The sequence below is a fragment of the Dromiciops gliroides genome, chromosome 2 (assembly GCF_019393635.1).
Source record: "Dromiciops gliroides isolate mDroGli1 chromosome 2, mDroGli1.pri, whole genome shotgun sequence".
Lineage (NCBI taxonomy): Eukaryota > Metazoa > Chordata > Mammalia > Microbiotheria > Microbiotheriidae > Dromiciops > Dromiciops gliroides.
In genome coordinates, this window is record NC_057862.1 from 236,737,234 (window position 1) to 236,761,412 (window position 24,179).

Genomic DNA, 24,179 nt, shown 5'->3' on the forward strand with positions numbered 1-24,179 from the left:
GATGATTTTGATTACATTAAATTAAATTTTGTACAAACAGAAGCAATGCATCCAAAATTAGAAGGGAAGCAGAAAGCTGGGAAACATTTTTGAGGCCAGTAATTCTGATAAAGGCCTCATCTCTAAAATATATAGGGAACTAAATCAAATTTATAAGAACCCAAGTCATTCCCCAATTGAGAAATGGTCAAAGGATATGAACAGGCAGTTTTCTGATGAAGAAGCCAAAGCTATCTATTCCCATATGAAAAAATGCTCTAAATCTCTAATGATTAGAGAGATGCAAATAAAAACAACTCTGAGGTACCACCTGACACCTATCAGATTGGCTAAAATGACAAAAAGGAAAATAATAAATGTTGGAGAAGCTGTGGGAAAATTGGAACACTAATCCATTGTTGGTGGAGCTGTGAACTGATCCAACCATTCTGGAGAGCAATTTGGAATTATGCCCAAAGGGCGATAAAGCTGTGCATACCCTTTGACCCAGCAATACCACTTTTGGGTCTTTTTCCCAAAGAAATCATGGAAAGGGGAAAGGGGAAAGGGACCCACATGTACAAAAATATTTATAGCTGCTCTTTTTGTGGTGGCAAGGAATTGGAAGTTGAGGGGGTGCCCATCAATTGGGGAATGGCTGGACAAGTTGTGGTATATGAATACAATGGAATACTATTGTGCTGTAAGAAATGATGAGCAGGAGGAGTTCAGAGAAACCTGGAGGGTCTTGAGTGAGCTGATGATGAGTGAGATGAGCAGAAACCAGAAAACATTGTACACAGTATCATCAACATTGAGTGTTGATCTACTGTCATGGACTATATTCTTCTCACCAATGCAATGGCACAGAAGAGTTCCAGGGAACTTGTGATGAAAGAGGATCTCCAAATCCAAGAAAAAAAAAAAAAGGAACTGCGGAGTATAGATGCTGAATGAACCATACTATTTCTTTTGTTTTTTGGTGCTGTTGTTTTTTTTCTATTTTGAGGTTTTTCCCCATTGCTCTGATTTTTCTCTTATAACATGACTAATGCAGAAATATGTTTAATGTTATTATGTATGTATATATAATATATATGCATATATATATATTATATATACATATATAAAACCCTATATCAGATTACCTGCTGTCTAGGGGAGGGGGGAAGGAGGGAGAAAAATCTGAAATTGTAAAGCTTGTATAAACAAAAGTAGAGAACTATCTTTACATGTAACGGAAAAAATAAAATACTTTATTAATTAAAAAAAAAACAAAAAAAACAAAAAAATTCTCAACATCCAGGAAAAAGAACTGTGAATTATGAATGCAGATTGAATCGTACTATTTCTACTTTTGGACTGGATTTTTGTTTGAAGTTTTTCTTTTGTGCTCTGATTGTTCTTTCACAAGATGAGTAATGTAGAAATATGTTTGATAAAACTGTACATATACAACCTATATCAGACTGCTTTCCGTCTTGGGGAAGAGGGAGGGAAGAGAGAAAAGAAAATTTGGAATTAAAAATCCAGTGTAAACAAATTTTGAAAACTATCCTTATATGTAATATGTAACTGGAAAATAATAAAATCGAAAGATTGAAAAAAAAAAGTAGGATCTAGCAAGCAGTTCCTATGATAAGAAAAAGGCAATTCAGATACAATTAATATTCATGAGAGGTAAAGTGGTAGAATGGTAAGAGGAATTAAGATAAATGGATTCTTGTCATGACACTCCACCTTCTACCAATGAGTTGTGAGAACTAAGACAAATCAGTTAAACTCTCCAGGCTTCAGAGGAACTGTACAATTATATGATCTCCAAGGCCCTTGGCCACATCTAAAATTCTATAAGTGTATACAAGCTAAAATACAACTGTTATGACCCCAGATTAGTGGTGAGACATACAAGAGGTATAATCAAATTTTAAAAGCATAGAAACTATAAGTATGATTGGATATAAAATGTATATTGTGCTTGAATAATTATCTTGTTCAAGATAATTAAATGAAAGTAATTAAAACTTCTAGTTTGGAGAACCAAGAATAAACACTTTGTTTTCGGATACTATCAAAATCAGGCTTGGGACTAATCTAGGTCCTGGAAATTCAGAGACAATCAAGACACTTTCCTAAAAGTGCTGATTACAGGTACAGAATGCTACTATATACACTATCAGATAGTCTGTTTCAATTGATTCTGTTACTAGGAAAGATTGGGTGGGGGCAGAGCAATATAGTTCAGGAAATGACAATGTGGTCAAAGACAAAAAGTATCAAAATGGTTCAAAAAAAAAAAAAGAGAGATCTTTTCCTGATTGATAAAGCAGAATAAGTTCAGTAAGTCAAAGTTCACATGTGTTCTTTGTCATTGTTGTGGATCAGGAGAAAACTAGGCATGCCAGCAATGGATTTCCTAGCTGTGTGTTTGAAACTGAAAAGTGATAAAGGAACATGAATACTGTAATTCAGTACTATACTCTCTTTACCCACAGGAGTTGCAGCTGTGGTTATTGTTGTGATTCCTTCAATGAAAACCAGCTGCCATCCTGCAGTTGTTTATGATCTTACAGAGAGCCCCCCCGGAGCCCTGGGAAGTTAACTAACTTGCTCAGGGTCACAGAGCCCATACAGAGTTGTCCTGAAGTAGGACCTCAGCCCAGGGTGTCCTGACACACCAAGGCAGGCTCTCAACTACATCATTCTGCCTCCCACTGACTAGCCTACCTGTGAGATAAAGATAGCAAACTAAAAAAAAAAAAGATAGCAAACTTATGTACAAGACTAGAGTGATTTTAACATCTCAGGGAAGGGTGAGGGCTCAAACATCTCATAAGCTTTATATAAAACAACAATATTGATAGTTTAAAAATTAGTCATCTTTTTATTATTATTTAAATTATTATTATTATTATTAAAAAATTAATCTTTATTTAGGACCAGAAAATCAGATCTCTAGAGTTGGAAGTGACCTCAGAAGCCATGCAGTACAACCTCTTCATTTCATAAATGAGAAAACCGAGGCCAAGGGATTTTGAGGGACTTCCCCAAGGTCATTCAGATATTAAATGGCAAGAGACAGAGTGATATGGAATAGAGAATGGGGTACAAAGTCATTAAGTCTTTAGTTCAAATCCCTCCTCAGGCACTTACACTAGGTGTAGGACCTGGGGTAAATAACTTAAATCTCTCTTTACCTCAGTTTCCTCATCTGTAAATGTCTCTGTGGTCCATTCTGTCTCTGAACTTAAGTTCTCTAACCTTAGAGCCAACAAGCACTCTTCCCACTTTAAGTTGTTAGGTCACATTCATTTCTTAATAGGTAGATTTTTAAGAAAAGTTTTTTAAAAAAGCAGTTCAGGGGGCGGCTAGGTGGCGCAGTGGATAGAGCACCGGCCCTGGAGTCAGGAGGACCTGAGTTCAAATCCGGCCTCAGACACTTAACACTTACTAGCTGTGTGACCCTGGGCAAGTCACTTAACCCCAATTGCCTCACTAAAAAAAAAAAAAAAGCAGTTCAGCAAACTAAGCAATACAACAATTAAGTGATAGGTATATGCAGTATTCCACACCCACAGTCTCCCTCTTCTGCAATGAAGAAAAGTGAACACGTTAACTCTTTTTTGTGATGAACCTTGGTAATTTTAATCACACAGCATTCATTTTTGTTTTATTGTTATTTCCACTTATGTTATTGTAAGCAATATTATATAGTTTCCTGGTTCTTTTTACTGTACTCTGTGTGTCAATTCAAAAGTTTACCTATAGTGGATAGAGCACCGGCCCTGGAATCAGGAGTACCTGAGTTCAAATCTGGCCTCAGACACTTAACACTTACTAGCTGTATGACCCTGGGCAAGTCACTTAACCCTAATTGCATCACTTAAAAAAAAAAAGTTTGCCTATGTTTCTCTGAATTTTTCACATTCATTCTTTCCCAAAGTAATAATCCTTTACATTTAGAGGTTCTTAACCTGTGGTCCATGACCTTGTTTTTTACAAATATTTTGTTAAGTATATTTCCAAATAATTGGTTTCCTTTGTAATACACTATTTTTCATTGACACAAAAAAGGTTAAGAAACTCCTGCTCCATGTAAATAACACAAGACATAGTGCATCATTGCCTTATTCTTGTATTAATTGGGACAGCTTCTAATGTTTACTCATTGCAAAAACAGCAAACTTTGAGTTTTTAGATCCGTACTCTCTACATTTTAAAACTGCCCTTCCTCTAAAAGTATTATCATCATTATGATAATGGTAGGCCTTTTTTCCTAATAAGGGTTATACTTCAAAAACATTTTCTGTATCTGTTGGTATAATCATGTGGCTTTTGTTTTAAATATAATTGTTTACTATCTTTTTGTTTGTTTTTTTTTTGTGAGGGGCAATGAGGGTTAAGTGACTTGACCAGGGTCACACAGCTAGTGTCAAGTATCTGAGGCCACATTTGAACTCAGGTCCTCCTGAATCCAGAGCCAGTGCTTTATCCACTGAATCACCTTGCTGCCCCTGTTTACTATCTTTATGTTGTTAAACTATCTTTGCATTGCTGGTATAAATCCAACTTGGTCACAGTTAAATTTCTTTTTGGGGGGTTGGAGGGATATATTGTTCTATAATCTTTTCCTAGAATTTTATTTAAAATTTTTGCAAAAATATTCATTGTTAATATTGGTCTACAGTTTTGGTTTGGGGGCTTTTTTTGCTTTATCCCTCACTGGGTTGGGTATTAGGACTGTGGTCTGGTAGAGTGGTGTTTTTCTTAATTTTTGGCGATACTTTACATAGAATAAATATTAGTTGCTCTTTAGACATCTTACAGAATTCAACTATAAATCTAGATGGAACCGTTTTTTTCCCCCTTTAGTCCAATCAGCAATTTTCAAAGGCAAAAAACGACCACCCAACAACAAAAGCCCAACAGAGAGTACATATCCTATGTTAATGAAGCTTTAATTACATTAGCACCTATACAAATCTTAATCAGCAAAGCAGCATCAGACGTACCTAGGACCTCCTCTTGTACCTTCCGAGTAAGCACTTCTTGGAGGATCTGGAAGCAGCCCGCCTGATCTCACCGGGGGTGTCTTTAATTGCACTGCCAGGCTGGTTTGAAGCAGGTGAAGAGCCTGTTGTAGGAATTTTGGGTTCCATATGTCCTTGTTCAGATGAGAAGGAACTGAATGGCAGAGGAGCTTTAGAGTTCACTTGTTCTGAAGAGCCCATGGATGACTTTATTGGAGGATGGTAAGGTGGAGGTGACCCAAAAGACATAGGAGTGGGAAGTAGTGCTGGTCTAGGTTTGTCTGGAGGTTTTGAGCTTTGAGAACCGGCAGCTGGTGGAACTGATGTGGTTGTTAATTGAGGGGGTAACCCTTGGGGGAGAACTGCTGAAGTGAGATTTGGGGGAGGCATTCCTGGAGGGGGTGTTGCTGATGACAACGGTGGGGGAGGCAAGACGGGTGGTGCTGCTGTCGAGGAAAGGGATGGTGGGGGAAGAACAGGTGGAGGTCCTGTTGAAGAAAGAGATGGTGGAGGAAGAACAGGTGGAGGCCCAGTTGAAGAGAGAGATGGTGGAGGCAGAACTGGTGGAGGTCCAGCTGAAGGCAGAGATGGAGGCACCCCAGGGGGGGGAACAGATGTTGGCAGAGGAGGCATCACTGGTGGGGGCATCACAGGTGGTGGCACTGTGGCAGGCAGAGTAGGGGGCATCACTGGTGGTGGCAATGATGTTGATAGAGATGGAGGCAATACAGGAGGGGGCATTGTTGGTATTGCTGGAGGCATTTGAGAATATGGAACAAATGGAGGTGGTATTGTCATGCTTCCCATATACTGATTTTTCACATTCTGAAGTGTGCTCACTTTCTCCTGAAGGGTGGACTGAGTAGCTTTTAAATGTCCCTGCCATGAGTTCCATTGCTTCTCATACTCTTGAAGCTGATCTTTGTGAGGATAGGAATGGAGCTGATCCTGCCACTGCTGAAACTCTCGTTCCCATTCTTTGAAAAGATGCTGAAATTGCTGCTGTTGCATCTCATAATGCCGCAGCTGCATATCTACGGACATAGTCTATAAAATGAAGAGAGAAAAAATAATTTTGCAATTTTATAATATACTCAATTAAAACAGTTAAGACCTGGGGACTTCCCTATAATCAAGAGATTCTAAGTACATGGGAGAGAAAAAAACTAAAGACTTTAGAAAAGCAAGCTTATTAACTTAAGTAACAATCATTTCTTTCTTTTTGATAGTTTTTTAATGGATCTTCCATTTATGATAATTTATTTAACATGTCCTTCCACTTACCATGCACTCAGCAAAACCAAATAAGCAGAAATCACTAAAGGAAATATTTACTTCCTCAATGAACTTAACTTTGAATATACTGACAACTAACTAACTAAAACAGGCAAACATTATCTCCTTTTATGGTACTTTTGTGTAAAAATTGTGGGGAAATTAATTTGGGGTTAAGTCAATTTCCTAAGATAATCTTAACAGCTGGAGACCACTATCTGACACCCTGAGTCTGGGAGTGAACAAGAAACCACAAGGGGACCTTCAAGTTCTACTACAATGAGCAGAAATCCTTCCATACATAGGGGGAAGTGCCAGGCAACTGGAAAACCACTGCAGAAGACCCAATTGCTGGTTTTGTCTGATAATTTTAACACTTTCCATATCTTACAAAGGTAAGAATTGATAGGGAAAAAAGCACAGTACAGTGGAAAAAGTGCTGGACTTGGAATCAGTGCACCCAGGCTCAAATCACAGCTTCATGTCTCTGAGCCTCGGCTTCCTTACCAACAAAACGAGAAGGTTGGACCAACAAACTAATCAGGTACTTTTTTGCTCAAAATCTATAATCTCATGATTCTGTGACCTCAGTCCCTAGGAACAAAGCTCATATCCTTTATATGGATCAGTTAATGAGGAAGTAACCTGTATGTGTGGCGGCTGCTGTATGATCTGCTGGTACTGTTGCAGGATTTGCTGTAGCTGGGCATGTTTCTGCATTATTCCCTGATACTGAAACCCAACTCGATGATGCTGATGCTGCTGCCAGTGTGCTGCTGCAGCCTGTAATTGCTTTAACCTGGCCTCTTCTTCAGGGTCTTCAGACTAAAGAAAAAAGAACAGAAAAATCAAGGTTATTACATGATGCACAGAAAAAAAAAATCACTGAGGCTTGCATGGTATTCTAAAATTTCCCACAGAGCCTGAAGTCCCTACAATTTATCTGGCACATTTGGGTAATCTTCTTTACCATTCATTTGAAAGGGCAAATAAGGACTTCAACTTCATGGTTCTCCATAATAATGACACCTGCCTGACAGGGTTCTCATGAGGATCAAATGAGGAAACATTGGTAAGGTGCTGAGCACACTTCCTGCCCCTTGAAAAATGTTTATTCCCTTAACCCACAAAAGCCCATATACAGTCATGAACATGGGAATAATGTTTTCACATTTTTATATATTTATTTTCTTTTTCTCTCTGTAAAATCTAAAAAGAGTTATGATCCTTTGCTTTCCATTTTTTGAAACTTTTATGCTCCAAAAATTTCTTAGCTCAAGCTTCTTGGGGAAACCTTTGAATTAGCACAATTTCTATTCATTTTCCTGAACCAGTTCTTAATTGTACTTTGTAATCAGGATATGTCCTTAATGTTATTACAATACTAAGAACATACTGCTGTGTAATACAAAATAATTTAGAAATGACAGTGAAATAAAAAGGATATAATGTTTGACATTTCAAACTTTGAAAAGTGGCATCTATAAACTACCCAAATATTCCTTCAGCATCTAAAAGTACATAGTGTAGCATAGAGGTTCTCTCTATCATCCAAAATTAAGATAAGAGAAAAGATACTTAATCTATTAGATAGAGATGGATCTGGCCATGCATTCTTCTCTCTCTTTTTTTTTTTTTGGTGAGGCAATTGGAATTGTGACTTGCCCAGGGCCACAAAGCTAGTAAGTGTCAAGGGTCTGAGGCCAGATTTGAACTCAGGTCCTCCTGAATCCAGGGCGGTGCTCTATCCACTACACCACCTAGCTGCCCTGCACTCTTCTCTAAAAGAGGTGGGGGGGGGGGTACATTTTTTTTTTTTTGAGACAACAGACCAAACCACCTGTTCCCCTGTTTATCCCTCTCCCCTCAATTAAATAAAATCACCTAGAAATAATATCATTTTTCAATAGTTGCTTGCCAATTATAAATAGAAGGATGCATATTTCATCTCTGATAGTATGGTATTAACATAATCTGTTGTAGTTGACTTGAACTTTGCTGCTTTTTAATGCTGTCTTTACATTTTTTTATTGTTAGGAAAGTATTTTATCATACAATTACATCATCACAAAAATAAACTTTAAAAGACTTAAGAACTCAAGCAACACAATTATCAACCACAATTCCAGAGGACCCAGGATGAAGCACACCATTCATCTCCTGACAGAACCGTGACAGACCCAGGACACAGACCAAGATATAGATTTTTTTGGACATGGCCAATGCAGGAATCTGTCCTGCCTGACTATGCAGATATTTTCCTAGGGTTTTGTTCTTTCCTTTCTCTCTTTTTTAACTCTTATTTTTAACTTTATATTGTTAAAGTCATTGCATATATAGGGTTCTTTATTTACTTTTTAAATTATGCATACGAGGCCTACATGTCAATTAAAAAATCCTCACTTAATGCCAAGGAATTAAGTGCATGGCTTACCTGGGGCTCATCAGGAGGGAGAGGAGGTGGAACCTCTTCACTCAGGGGTGGTAATGGGGGATCCTGACACGGAGGAGGCTCAGGTATTTGATTGGTTGTAGTTTCTTCTTTCACTGGCTCTGGTGCATCTTTCACTACTCCAGGGCCCTTTAGTGGTTGCTGTCCCTGTGCATGTGCTTTTGCCCTTTGCTGCAGACTAAGCAAGTGCTGTTTGTACCAATACTGCTGCTGCTCCTACAAAGGAAATCATCTGTAAGAATCACTTGTATAAGTTACTTCCCCCTGAAAAGCATTTGAGAGAAAGAGAGAGAGAGAGAGAAAGAGAAAGTGCAGTCTGCCTCCCCTTTTTGGAAAGGACAAAGACAAAGCATGAAAGAGACAAGTAGGTATCTGTAGACTTTTTCTGTCACAAGCTAAAGAAATAATTCCAATTCCTGCTCCTTGTGAGATGTGAAAACAAAACACCCTTGGGACATATAAAATCAACACCTCTAAATAGAGACACCTCTTCCATATCTCTTTCTTCTCTTCCTCACTCTCTATGTGACTGGTCTATTGGATGTCAGATCAGAAACAGTACTGGTGATTCTCTTTTAGCATTCACTTAGGGTTAATCTTTACTCCATGTTTACGCACATTTATCTGGTCATCTTATACCCAAAGAACACAGGCAATCCTATTTCCTTCATGAAGTCTCCCCAGTACTCCAGCCTCCAGGTGATCTCTCCTTTCCCTGAACTTACTGCAATTATAGTCTGTACCACAGACTTAATACTTTCTTTTATTGCCCTCTAATTGCTTCAGGTCTGTTAATCATACTTCCCCAATTAAAATATAAGTTACTTATGTATGTATCCTCAACCTCCCCTCCACAACCTCCTACCCCACTAGTGTCAAGTATAGTATAGAGCACAAAAGCCCAGGTGGTAAATTACCTCTCCTTTCTATAGTCCTGAATCTCTCTGTAGTCCATTCCCCTGCTCAAAGGCTTCCAAGACTCCCTATTTATTGCCTCTAATATAAAACACAAACTCCACAGCCTGTCAACCGAGTCCCTCTGCAATGTAGCTCCTACTTACGTTTCCAGTTTTACTTACTATTGCTCCCCTGCACAAAATCTGCATTCTGGCCACACTGGAATACTAGCTGTTTTCCTGGATCTGATCTTCCTTTCACAATCCTTTTCTTCCTTCAAGGCTCAACTCTCATGTCCTATCCTCGGTGAAACTAATCCTGATGCCTCTAGTTTTTAGTACTCACTCTCTCCCTCCTTGAATTACCTTGGATTTGCTTCTCTGTGTAAGCATTGCCATCTCCTCAGAACAATGAAAGCTTCTTGGAGTCAGGGACTACTTTTTTTTTTGTCTTTGCATCCCCAGAAGCTAGCACATTGCTTTGAACATAGAAGATGCTAATGTAATTGGAACAACAACAATATACTATTAAGAAAAAAATAAATTACAAAAGATGCTTAATACATACTTCTTTATTCGAAAGAAAAATAGTGTAGCTCCTACCATTGCCCTCACCTTGAAGTTTAGTCCACACCTTACTTCAAAGTTTGAAGAATCTTGTGATTTCATTGTTATAGGTGCTCCCTCTACAGATGAAAATAGCAACCTCTCTATAAGTCAAGTGGATATTTTCAACTTTTCAAATAACCAAAAAATGGTTCACCATGAAGCCAACCTGCTGGTGGAGCCCCTCCAAACTTCACTAGGATGCTTCTTTGATAACCACCAAGTAGCCACTTACTCGGGTTTTATTTTGAGACAATAGACCAAAACAAAATGGGGGCAAATACCTGAAGACTCCACAGCTGGGCAGAACCTACTAAAGCTTGCCCTCAGCTGCCTTAGCTTTCAGGAGCCCTTGGTCACCATCGGGTCAGGGTGGCCACAGATAAGACAGTACCCATATACACCAAAATATTTTTAGCACCACTTTTTGTGTTAGTAAAGAGTTGAAAATAAAGTGGATGCCCAATGAGTGAAGTACAACTAAATGAATTGTGGGTACATGAACATAATAGAATATTGCTGTTAAAAGAAATGATGAATGTGACAAACACTAAGCAGCAAAGATCGACATAAAGTGATGCTGACAAAGCAGAGCCAAGAAAACAACATACTACAACAATATAAGTAAAAAGAAAAAGTGCTGCAAAATTATAAAGAATAAGCATGGTTCTAAAGAAGATACTCTCACCCCACCCCTTTTCAAAGGTGAAACGTCTGCAAGCATACACTGCACAGATTTTCAGACGTTTTCAATTAGTTTCCCTCCTCTTTTTTTTTTTTTCCCTATTTTGTTTTTTAAAAATACTATTAAGGGGCAGCTAGGTGGTGTAGCGGATAAAACACAGTCCCTGGATTCTGGAGGACCTGAGTTCAAATCCGACCTCAGACACTTGACACTTACTAGCTGTGTGACCCTGGGCAAGTCACTTAACCCCCATTGCCCCACAAAAAGAAAAAAAAACAAGAGAGTACAAAATACTATTTATTATAAGAGATGGCCCGCTGGGAAGATGAGGAGGAGGGAGAGACATATTAGAAGAAACTATGGTGATGTAAAAAAAAAAAAGACATCAAGAAAAACGTGTGTGTATAAATGTACACAATTTTTCTTTTCATAAAACCAAACTACAAATTTGTTACAAAACAATCATTAAGTATCAGTCAGGTAGACCTGACTTATTAGCTGTGTGACTCTGGGCAAGTCATTTAACTGCTGTCTGCCTCTTTCTTCTCATCTATAAAATGAGAATAATACCTACCTACCCCTCCCAGGGTTGTTATGAGGATAAAATGAAATAATATTTATAAAGTGCTTTGTAAAACTTAAAGCACTTGGGGCAGCTAGGTGGCACAGTGGATAGAGCACTGGCCCTGGATTCAGGAGGACTTGAGTTCAAATCCGACCTCAGACACTTGACACTTAACTAGCTGTGTGACCCTAGGCAAGTCACTTAACCCCAATTGCCTCACCAAAAACAAAAACAAAAACAAAAACAAAACAAAAAACCTAAAGCACTCTACTAATGCTAGCTATTACTATACAACACTATCCTAAAAATACTATAAGGTTTTTCAAGTCAAGGAAATGTAGAGTTTCTATTTTATTTAAAAAAGAGCTGTGTTAGAAGCTTCCTTCTCCAGGAACAAATGAAAAAGCATATATTATACCATTCCTATGTGCAAGACCCTGTACAAGGGGCTGGTAATACAAATAGAAATGCAAGATACTCCCTATTCTCAGAAAAATAGTATAGGTAGGAAACATATACAGGTTTCAGTTGCAAGTCAGGTCCAGTGGTGGTAAAACTCCTCCTTTAATGTCATTTCCATTGATAAAGCAAGTATCTGTTTCTGATGTTGTTTGCATTCTGATTACATCTGGATAATGTAAATTTAAGTCCATATTACCATTAAATACCCAATTTCTTAATATTCTTAATATTCAAAAGCAAAGAATGACAATGAAATAAAAAATTTTAAATTTGTATTTCTGTTCTTCAGTTTAATCCATTAAAAGATTCTACCTGAATTTGGTTCATTGATAAATAACAACTCTGAGACTATAAGTATAAACAGTGCCAGATTCATGAATTATTAAATCCCTACTATACAACAGTGAATGTTTACAGGGATTACCTGCCATACATTGACACTGACATAAAAAAATACATTTATAATACAATAAATAAGAAAGTCTCTTGATAATCAGAATTCAATTTAAGAATTACACCTGCCAAAAAACATTTGTTCAAAATTACAATTTAATTGCTCCTGTAAAAAGAAGGCAAATTCAAGTCCACAAGAGGCCAGGCTATAAATTGCACCCTAATTTGGAATGATTGTAAGCAAATTTTCTATATCTTCAGAAGACACTGGAACTCTAGTGAATCAGAGTTATAAGTGGTCTTTCAGGGGAATTGTGCCAGGAGAGCCACTGGGGGACTTGCGTTAGAATGACCCCAATGTAAGGATTCTAAGCAGAAATACTTTTTCAGTAGTCTTGCCCTAATAAAGTTCTACTCTTTCTTGATTCCTTTCCTTGTCCTAGGATCAGAGAATTGAAAGCTGAAAGAAACCTTTGGAGTAAACTTACACAACCCCTTCAAACTTACAGACGATAAAATCAAAGCCCCAGGAGGTTAAATGACTTAACAAAAGTTACATAGGTTGTAATAAGAGTCAGAATTCAACCCTCTGTTGTTTGATCATGTATTCAAGTATATACTAAAATATATACCACACCAACCCCTCGATACTTCCATAACAGATTTTCCAAGAAGAAATGTGCCAACCACAGTTTCTTAAATAATATATTTTAGTGATCAATTTCCAATGCTAAAGCACTGAAAAGGTACAACTGTGTATTTGGGAATGGCATTACATATGTGTCTAGGATTTGCTTTGTCCTCATCTGTGATTGTCCTGGAGTACAGAACCCCCAGTAAGAAAATCATTCCACCGATGCAGATGGGCACCCACTATGCACTTACAGTCTCAGAGAGATACCTGGAAGCATTGAAACATTATCTACTAGGCTAGAATCATACATCTAGTAGGTGTCAGGGGCTAGAATAGAAACCAAGTCTTCCTCTGCCCACAATGTCATCTTGCTTCTTATATTTATTCATATCTATTGAAAAATCCATTTTGCTCAAGTAACAAATGTCAGCTACAAAGTAGAGCATCTGCTTAAGTCAGTAGTCACCAAGTATTGATTTATTATGTGCCTACCAGGTGCCAGGCACTGTGCTAAGTCCTCAAGGAGCTGACATGCTAATGAGGGAGACAATATGCAAGTACCCACAAGATATACATAAGGAAGTAATCTTAGCAGGAACACATTGGCATTGAGGGGGACTTTAGCTGAGAACTGAAGGAAGTCAGGGAAGCCAAGAGGCAGAGATGAAAAGGGAGAGTATTCTAGGCATGGAGGACAGTTGGTGATAATGCAGGGATTGGGAGATGGAATGTTTTGTGGGAGGAACAGTAAGAAGGTCAATGTCACTGGATCACAGAATCCTTGGAGGGGAGTAAAGTGTAAGAAGACTGAAACAGTAGGAAAGGGCTGGGCTATGAAAGGCTTTAAAAGTCAGTGGATTTTATGTTTGGTTCTTGAGGTAATAGTTGGTCTTAACTAAATTCTTCAAACAATAGAAGGCTAGGGCAGCTAGGTGCCACTGTGGATAGAGTGCTGGGCCTGGAATCAGGAAGACCTGAGTTTAAATCTGCTCTCAGAATCTTACTAGCTGTGTGGCCCTGGAACAAGTCACTTAACCCTTTCTGCCTCAGTTTCCTTGTCTGAGGAAATGGCAAGCCACTCTAGTATCTCTGCCAAAAAAACTCCAAATGGGGTCAAGAAGTCAGACACTACTGAAATGACTCAACAACAACAGTCAATTATCATTCCTTTCGACCTTTCATCTCTGTGAAATATCTAGGAAAAGTCAGTCAGTCAACAAGCATTTGAGTGCTTAGTATCTGTCGAGCACTGTGCTAAGTGCTAGGCATACAAAGAAAAGTTTAAAAAAATAGTCCCTACTCACATTCTGTCATCTGTATTAAAATGTGAGGAACTCACATTCTAACTGGGGAGACAAAAATAAAAAAGGAAACAGATGAGTTCAGCAAACAGTACAAGTATAGAAATATATTAGTAATGGGGAATTGTAATGATACCAACATTGTCTTGAGATCTGTTTGCTTAAAGTAGCACAGTTATTATCTTTTGACTTACTGTAGTGATAATTTTACCCTTCCAAAAGAAAGGGAAATTTTATTCTGGAAATGATACTCAGTATTAGGAAGGAACTTGTTGCTGGAGGAGAAATTATGGAAATCTTGGGAGAAAGCTACTATTCCCTCAAAAAATTGAAAAAAGGAGAGGAAAGCTGGGTACAGTCCAATACACAACCACAGAATTTTGAGAATATATTTTAAAGGATTTGGAGGACTGACACAAAGGATCCCAGGGGCTAAAATTCCATAGGGGAAGTCAGCATAGAAGGGATGAAAAATTCTCAAGAACAAAATTCAGAAGACAAAAAGAAAAAATGCCTATAAGAAAAAAAAAAAGGAAGTTGTCTCAAGTGACCAAAGTGGATGCACAGAGAATTCAAACACCTGAGATCTTGTAAAGATAATGTACAAAAGAATGAAGCAAACACAAGAAAGAGAGGATATATAAAATCAAGGCACTGTATTGTAAGTATAGGGTCAGGAGAGCTAAGGAATAGTTTCATAAACTGCACAGTAGAGTAGAGATAAATAAGACTATTACTCAAGGTGCTAAGGAACACAACTGACAGAAAAGGCAGAATTGTCTGATTCTTAGTTTGTAAGGTTTTTTCCTTTGCAAAGGAGAATCACCTCTGGATGGGAAAGGACAGAACAAAAATGTCTTAGGGGGGATAATAACCAAGATATATAAAAAGACAGGAAAAGACCACCAAGCTAGCTTAGTCATCTAATTCAGAATATCCACATGCTCAAGAAACAAAAAACCTTGAGGAAATGATTGCTGAACCAAGATCAAAAACATGAGACATAACCACCACAACTGGAAATGTTCAAATGCCCTGATATTCAAAATAAGAGAAGACAATTGTCTGTAATGTAAGCCAGAGATCGATGAGCCCAGCTTCAATTCCTGGGAAGATTTTAGAAAAGACTAAAGAAATCATTAATTAACATTTAGAAAAGTAATCTTGTGATCAAAGGACCCAGCACTGTTTTAAGAACAAGCCGTATGAGACTTTGGGTTCCTGGGTCTCTTTGAAGGGCCCAAACTCAGAGAAGCAATGTCCGATTACTCTGCTGTGGCTTCCATATACATTATGAGCAAAACTGAGTCACCTGGGGTCTGATAATACCTACATCTCATCTTCCAACAGAGGTTCTAACCCCCACAACCCCCTGAAAGGTACAAAACCACAACAGACTCAAGATAAAAACTGACAACTGACCCAGAGGAGCCAGATGACACCTACCCTCACAAACGTTTTATCAGAGCATTAAAAATAAATTTTAAAATATGGGATTTGACTGATATAAAATAGTGGTGAATGTAGTGATCAGAGAACAAGGAGATGAAGTGAATATGGCTGCTCAATTTTTCTGGGATACCGACACAGAAAACACCCATGATGTTTTTATGAATACTCTGTGTTGTAGTGTTATTTGGTTATTACTATTTTGATCCCTTTGAAGAGTAGGGCAAAGAACAGACCACAAAGAAATGTGAATTGCTTCTATTCCTGGTTTGCAATCCAACAAACAAGCTTTTGTACCTATGTCTTCTTAAAATAAAGACTGATTGAGAGTTTAGTAACTAGACCTTAATAAGAGAAGCTAAGTAGTATGAGCCAACTGGGAATCACATGAATAGACATCACCTACTTATTTTACCTTAGACAAAGTACCGGTTTTCAAAGAATGGTAACAATGATTCGGGCCTCCTGCAAAGAATAGCAACAATGATATCAACTTGTCTAGTTATTTGTTGCTGTCACCTAGCAGCCTTTGAGTCATTACCTTCTTTTTCAAGGATTACAGGAATATAGAGGTGGAAAAGACCTCAAAGGTCCTCTGGTCTGACCCCTTCATTTTGTAGATGAAGAAGCTGAAGCTCAGGAAGGTTAAGTGACTTCCCCAACCTTACAGAGCTGGTAAACACAAGAAACAGAATGTAAACCCAGGTCCTCTGGCTTGAATCAGTGTTCTTTCCACTGTACCAGGCTCCCTCCTAAAAGAAGTTCAGTACCTGTGCTCAGTCTTCCTTCTAACTCAACCCGAGTACTTGAGAACTCCAATATCCACACTAATGGCACTAGCCACTGTACCGATTGGAATGACGCCACCTGCCGGAGACTTACTGTAGAAGAGTTCCGCCCATGAAGGGAAGGTCTTTGAGGGCAAGACCAAGAGTCTTTTCTTTGGAAAAAGAAGTGACCGAGGCTAGTGGGAGGAAGAAGGAAGAGACTAGCGCTCTGTCTGGTTCTCTTTCCTGAGGACGCTGGTGGAGAGCGGGGCTAGAAATGTGCTCTCCCTTTAATAGATAGATGAATGTAGGCCTTTCTCTCTCTTTACCAAATTCTTATTCTCCTTAATAAATGCTTAAAAGTCTAACTCTTGCTAAAGCTTATAATTTATTGGTGACCACTCATTAAATAGTTTAGACAGTTTAGCTAGAATTTTAGCCCTTAACACCACATAATGGACATAATGTCTCTTTAAATACCCTGCCCCCCCCCCCCCCCCCCCCCCCACATTTGCCACTCTTTCACCTTACCTCAGCTACCCGGAGCGGTCAAACAATAAATAATACCATCACTTCTTGGTGTTAGCTTCTGATATTCTCCTCTCTTACCATAATCTCTTGACCTTTCTTTTCTTCCCGTTTCACTTCTCCCCTAAATTTATTCTTCATCCTTCCCTCCACCTTTAGCCCCAACACCATCTCCATACTTTCTCCCTTCTCATTCTTACTCTAGGCTCACTATCTTGCCATCACAGTTTAGACAAATTAAACAATGCATTATCCTACACCCTCACTCCTCAGTCCCTCTACCACTCACACCTGCCCATCCTCAACCCTTTAAATCCACCACTGCCACTACCACCCTCATCACCATCACCGCTGCTGCTGCTGCTGCTGCTGCCACCATTTGCCTTCCGTGCTCATACTTTTTTGGGCTGCTGGAAGTAGTCAAACAACCATGATGACTGAGTCCAGTACAAATTAACGCAGTATCTAATATTACTAGACTCCTTGCTATTAGAGGCCAACCCTTTTACTCTTCCCTGAATCATTTTCTCCCTACAGTGACTTCTAAATCTTGTCCCTTTCCTCAAATCCCAAGACCACTTCCACTCCATCTCTTAGCATATAATCTCACATCTATGAGAGAAATTCATAAGTTTATAATTCCCTCCACTCCTCCTCAATACCTTTTACCACCCTCACTACTAATTTCCTCCTTTGTTCCAATCTGAGGAAGACCCTTCTCTTCTCCTTGTCAATACTAATCCCTCTATTTGTGTCCCCTCAAAGAAATCTTCCCTATTGATCATACCAGAGGTGCTAGCCCTCTTAGAATAACCCATATAACCCCTGGCTTACATAAGGTAGTAAACAGCAAAACCACAACTCAACCCAAATCCAGTGTTTTTTTTCCTACTATACCACACCTTTCCCTTCTTTTTTTTTCCTTTTTCTTTTTTTTGTGAGGCAATTGGGGTTAAGTGACTTGCCCAGGTTCACACAGCTAATAAGTGTGTAAAGTGTCTGAGGCCAGATTTGAACTCTGGTCCTCCTGAATCCAGAGCCGGTGCTCTATCCACCGAGCCACCTAGCTGCCCCCCTTTCCCTTCTCTTAATGAGATACTTATAAAGCATTTATAATCCCACTTATTGTGGGAACACAATAGGTACTTAATGAATGTTTATTCCCTGCTTTTTAAACCAGATCTTTATTAGTTTTCTATGCTGGATCATCACAATTCTCTCACCCCCAATTCATAGATGTGCCCCAAGGCTCTGTCCTAGGCTCTTTTTTCTTCTTTAACTCTCTCCCCTTCAGTTTTCATAACTCCCATGAGTTAATTATCATCTCTCTGCAGGCTCTTAGGAATTCTAGTACATTTCCAACTGCTTCCTGGACACCTTCATCTAGATACCATATTCTGTCAGCATCAAACTAAATTTGTCCAAAACCAAACTCATTATATTCCTCCTTAAGCCTGCCCTTCTTCCAAACTTTCCCATTTCCACTGATGGTACCACCAGTTTCCCAATTGTTTACATTAGTAATATCTTTAACTCTCCTCTTTTCTCACTCAACACCACCTCTCCCCCCAGCCAACCAGTTGATAAGTCCTGTTCACCTCCATTACCACCACCTTAGTTTTCAGCCTCATCTCCTCTGGCCAGGCCTATTATTGTCTACAGTTTCTCCCCATCACCAATCTTTGCTTCACGAAACAGCAGTTCCTTATTGCCTATTAGAAAAACTACAACCCCATTGGCACCAACCTATACTTATTTCATTTTATTTCACTTTATACATTCTAGCCAAATTGTATCTCCTGCCTCCATGTAGTCACAGAAGCTTTGGCCCATGTGTGGAAATGCACCTTTCCCCTTCATCTCTGCCTTTCAGAATCCTATCTTCCTTTGAAATCCAGCTCATGTTATCTCATCTATGAAACCTTTTCAACATCACCTCCACTCCCAAACATTAGCATTTTCCCTCTCCTCCAATTACCTTATATTAACTTATCAGTACAAGAGTTGTACTCCCCCAACTCTAATCCTAGTAAAATATAAACTTCTTTAGGGCAGACTTCTAGACCCTAGTCTAGAAGAGAACGTACCCTGTACTTAAATGTTTGTTGAATTCAACTGAATTATTAATGGTCAACAAGATGGAATTCATCTGTTGTTGCAGAGTAAAAGATGTATGAGTTTATAACTAATTTTCTGAGCCACTGGTTCCTCAAAAAGGTCAAATGTAAAAAGAGAAACCTGTGTTAGTCCAAAGCAAGTGCCTATGGGAAGGAGCTATCAAATACAAAACAATTACCACTCTTAAGGAGGCCATTTTTGACAAAACAATCCTCATTTTCCAAAACCAGTTAGAACTGGGCGGTGAAAAGAACCCTAGTTAGGAACTTAAATTGTTTAGCTATAAATGGCTTTCAAAATAAATTTAAAATATAGTTAAAATTAAGTGAATACTTCAGGGTTTAACACAATCAAGCCAGTTTTCCTTGTCTTTTCAATGGAAATTTTGGTTTAAATTATTTTGGAAAAGCCATTTCTCATATTTGGCAAAAATTTTGAGCCTAGTAGCTGCTCTTTTTAAAGTTAAATTTGAAATTTAACTGAGATGTCATCCTTTACTCATCTCACTAACCCTGAATATCTAAAATGTTTACTGTTTCCTCTCTCTCTCTCTCTCTCTCTCTCTCTCTCTCTCTCAAGCAGGGAAGAGGCTGTGCAACCTGGATAATTTCCTTGGTCTGTGTGCTTGGGTTAGAACTTTTATACTTTCATAATCCTCTGGATTTACTCCTAGTAAATTGAATCCTGCTAATCACAGATGACCCCTCCAAATGCATCCTCCATTAAAGAATTTTCTTTCACAAGTGCATCTTAAGATCCCCAACTGGCAAACCCCCTGTTCAACATGAATGCTTACCTGTGGGGTCATAGTGGAAGGATCTGGTTGAGGGGCTGACTGCTCAGCACTTGTATTCTTGGCACCACTGTCCAATGGCTCTTGCTGGGCAGTTGTATTGGTACCAGAAGGACTGGGTTGTGGTGGAGCCAGTTGTGACTTGGAATGGGACTGAGAGGAGTGGGAAGGAGATGACTGGGACTGGGGCAAGTAAGGCTGGGAATGGGGCAAATAAGACTGAGAGGAGGTGGAGTAGGAAGGGGTGGACTGGGAAGGTGCAATGTAGGACTGGGAAGGTGGGGATTGGGAAGGGGATGGTTGAGCAGATGGCAGGTAGGATTGGGACGAGGACTGGGGGAAGTAAGAGGGCGGGGGCTGGCTGGGGGGCATGTAGGCTTGGGACGGAGGAATGTAGGAACCGGGGGGCACTGGGGGAGACTCAGGAGGGGAATCCAGCTCCATGGGTACTGGGCCTGGGGGCCCGTCTCGGTGCTGCTGCTGGAGCATCTGATGCTTGTACTGCTGCTGCTTCTGATAGCTTAGGACCGGCCCCGGCGGCGGGGGCATCGGAGGCGGCGGCGGCTGCCAGTCCCCGTAGCCCCCGCCGGGCATGACCGGAGGGGGCGGCAGGGGAGGCGGGGGGAGATGATGGGGCTGGAGGACGCACTGCATCTGCTTCTGGTGCATCTGCTGCAGCTGCTGGAGCTGCGCCAAGTGCTGCTCGCGGAAGCTCAGGAAGCCCGAGGAGGCAGGGGCCGCCAGCGCCGCCGCGCTCGAGTAGCCGCCGGGCCCCGGGGAGGCCTCAGGGAGCCCCACGGGCGGGGGCGGCGGAGGCACCGGGGGCGGCGGGTAATGGCTGGCTCCGCCATACCGGCCCCAAGTCGGGTACATGTCGGAGTAGGGGGCAGAGCGATCCCCGGCGCCGTTACTCGTCGCAACCGACCCAGAGGTCTGCAGCCGCCGCGACAGCCGGAACTCGCGGCGTCTCCAGGCCCCGGAGCGTGTAAACGGAGCGCGCAAGTGCGCAGGCGCCGAACGCCTTCGCCCGCGACTGCAGAGGCGAAGACAGGGGCGGGGTCTAGGTCACTACGCTTGCGCAGTAACCATCGAGAGGAGAACAAAGGCAAGATAGAGCAGCCTTGTCTTTTGTTGACTCTAGGTTGCCATCTTTCTTCAGGTCCGGAAATCGTCTCCAGCGGTGGAACGTTGCCATAGAATCACAGACTGTTTAGAGCTCCGTGCTACCCAGAAGGATGTGGTCCGTGTCACAAGACCAAAGGTCAAGATTTGGAAGGGGCCTTAGACCTCATCTAATCTACTACCCTCAACGATGAGAAAGCTGAAACCCAAATGTCCATGGATTCCCTGCGTGGCAATACCGTAGCCTAGCATTCAAGACTCTCCACCATCTGACTCATCCTGCCTTGCCAACCTTATCGCTCACAACCGATTTACCGAAAATTAGGGTGAGAGATTTAGAGTTGAAAGGATATGAGTCTTCTAGACCACCCTTTTCCATTTTTTAAAAACAGATGGATAGGGGGCAGCTAGGTGGTGCAGTGGATAAAGCACCGGCCCTGGATTCGGGAGAACCGGAGTTCAAATCCGACCTCAGACACTTGACACTAGCTGTGTGACCCTGGGGAAGTCACTTAACCCCCATTGCCCCGCAAAACAAAACAAAACAAACACGCCCCCTTAAGAACGCAAGCAATTCAATATGTTATACGTGTGTAGTCATGCAAAAACATTTCCATATTAGCTTGTGAAAGAAAATAGAAAAAATAAAACTTAAGAAAAAGGAACTAAAAAATTATCCTTCAATCTGTATTCAGACGCCATCAATTCTTTCTCTGGAGATGAATTGCATTTTTCATAAGTCCTTCAGAGTTGTCTTGGATCTTTGTATTTACAGCTGGAATTCTCTTTTTTCTAACTAGGTTATTTTATTTATTCATTAGTTCATCTATTTATTTATTTAATAATAAACATTTTTATTTATAGTTTGGGGTTCTAATTATCCCTTTCCCTCCCTCCCCTGTCCCCTCTCTGAGGCAGCACACAGATATGGGTTATACATGTATGATTATGTAAAACATTACCATATTTGTCATTTTATACAAGAAAATTTGACTAAAAGAAAAAAATTAAAGAAAGTGAAAAATAGCATGCTTCAGTCTGTTCCATCAGTATCAGTTCTTTCTTTGGAGGCAGATAGTGTGTTTCATCAATAGTCCTTTGGGATTGTCTTGTATCATTGTATTGTTGAGAATAGTTAAGTTATTCACAATTCTTCATCAAACAATATTACTGTCTCTGTGTACAATGTTCTCCTGGTTCTGCTCACTTCACAATATGTCATTTCATACATGTCTTTCCAGGCCTTTTTGAAGTCATCCTGCTTGTCATTTCTTATAGCACAATAATATTCCATCACCATCATATACCACAGTTTGTTTAGCCATTCCCCAATGGATGGGCATTCCTTTGATTTCCAATTCTTAGCCACCACAAAAAGAGCTGCTAGAAATATTTTTATACAAATAGGTCTTTCTCTCTTTTGGGCGATGTCTTTGGGGTATAAACCTAGAAGTGGTATTGCTGGATCAAAGGGTATGCACATTTCTATAGCCCTTTGGGCATAGTTCCAAATTGCTCTCCAGACTGATTGGATCTTTTCACAACTCCACCAACATTGGATTAGTGTCCCTACAGCTGGAATTCTTAACCTGGGGTCTTTTTTGGGGGGGGGGGGCAATGAGGGTTAAGTGACTTGCCCAGGGTCACACAGCTAGTAAGTGTCAAGTGTCTGAGGTTGTATTTGAACTCAGGTCCTCCTGAATCCAGGGCCAGTGCTTTATCCACTGCACCACCTAGCTGCCCCCTGGGGTCTTTAAAAAAAAAAGAATTTATAAATGTATTTCAATATAATTGGTTTCCCATGTATTTTTATTCTGTGCATTTAAAAACAAGGCTTTACCGCATTATCTAAGAAGTTGAGGAAAAGAAAAAAAAGAAGCAGCAAGGTCTGTTTAGAAAGTTCAGAAGGGAACACAGAAGCAGAGTAATGTTGATACTACCATACTAGATTAAATATATTCTTTTTAAAAATTAAGGTATATGAGGGGGGCAGCTAGGTGGCAAAGTAGGTAGAGCACCAGACCTGGATTCAGGAGGACCTGAGTTCAAATTCAGCTCAGACACTTGACACTTACTAGCTGTGTGACCCTGGGCAAGTCACTTAACCCTCATTGCCCTGCAAAAAACAAAACAAAAAAATTAAGATATATGATAAAGAGTTTCACAGTGTCATATACAAGCTTTTTGTTTGTTCTTCCATCTATGTGGAAATGTTCATGTTGGTACTTGTCAAGGTCATAATTTTAAATCTTTTTTTTTTTTTTTAAAGAAGAAACTGCTTAAGAGTCAGCAGGATCTTCTCTACAATTCAAATTCCTTAGTATGGCATTTAATGACCTCTGCAATCTGACCTGACCTATCTTCCCCATCTTAATTCCTACAGCTGTCCTAAAAAAATCCTCCCCACCAGACCTGAATTTTTTACAATCCTCTCTGTTTCTTCAACTGTAAAATAAATGAGGCAGTTGGACTAAAGAACAAGGATTCCAAAATCCTTTCCAACTCTAAATTCTTTCATTCCTTCCCATGCCATGCTCATTCCTACCTTTCTGTATTTCCTTGTACTAATTCCTTAGCCTGAAACACTACCATATCCCCCTCCCCCATTTAAATCCTTCCCATCTCTAAAGACCCTGTAAATATTCCACTGACTTCAGGAAGTTTTCTTTGACAATGTGAAGCCACATTACTCTATTTTTTTTTTATCTCTGAATTTCTATATCGCTTATAGTATGAACCTTACCACCTACCTTTTGCTTCTATACTTCCCATACTTCTGTGTTCCATGTGTGTTATTCTCATTTTATCAACCAAACTGTAATCTCTCTGAGGGCAAGGAATGTGGTTTCTTATTTCCCTAAATGGTAGCAAAGAGATAAGAACATCAAGTAACCAAGAGACTTGGTGACTTGAAGATGGGAAAAATAACTATCACAGACCAGCTCTCTGGAGAAAAGGACTATTAGAGGAATATGTGTGTTTCAGATTTGAGAACAGGTAGGTCAGAGTGTACACAACCGATCAAGGTGTACACAGCTGAGATTAATCCCATCTTCCGCTCCCTACAGTATCTAGAGATGCTGTTACCAGGTGGAGCTAGGCCAGAGTACCAAATCAATCAATC

At 39.9% G+C, this 24,179-nt stretch overlaps 1 protein-coding gene across 1 annotated transcript in view; it reads right to left on the minus strand.

Moving 5' to 3' along the window:
* The window catches only part of YLPM1 (YLP motif containing 1), a 58,853-nt gene extending 37,937 nt beyond the window's left edge, over window positions 1–20,916 (minus strand). Inside the window, 5 exon segments of the mRNA XM_043989732.1 lie at window positions 4,992–5,065; window positions 5,067–6,056; window positions 6,930–7,109; window positions 8,719–8,952; window positions 19,937–20,916. Coding sequence (XP_043845667.1) covers window positions 4,992–5,065; window positions 5,067–6,056; window positions 6,930–7,109; window positions 8,719–8,952; window positions 19,937–20,806 — 2,348 coding nt within the window. The 5' untranslated portion in view covers window positions 20,807–20,916.
* Window positions 20,917–24,179: the final 3,263 nt, after the last annotated feature.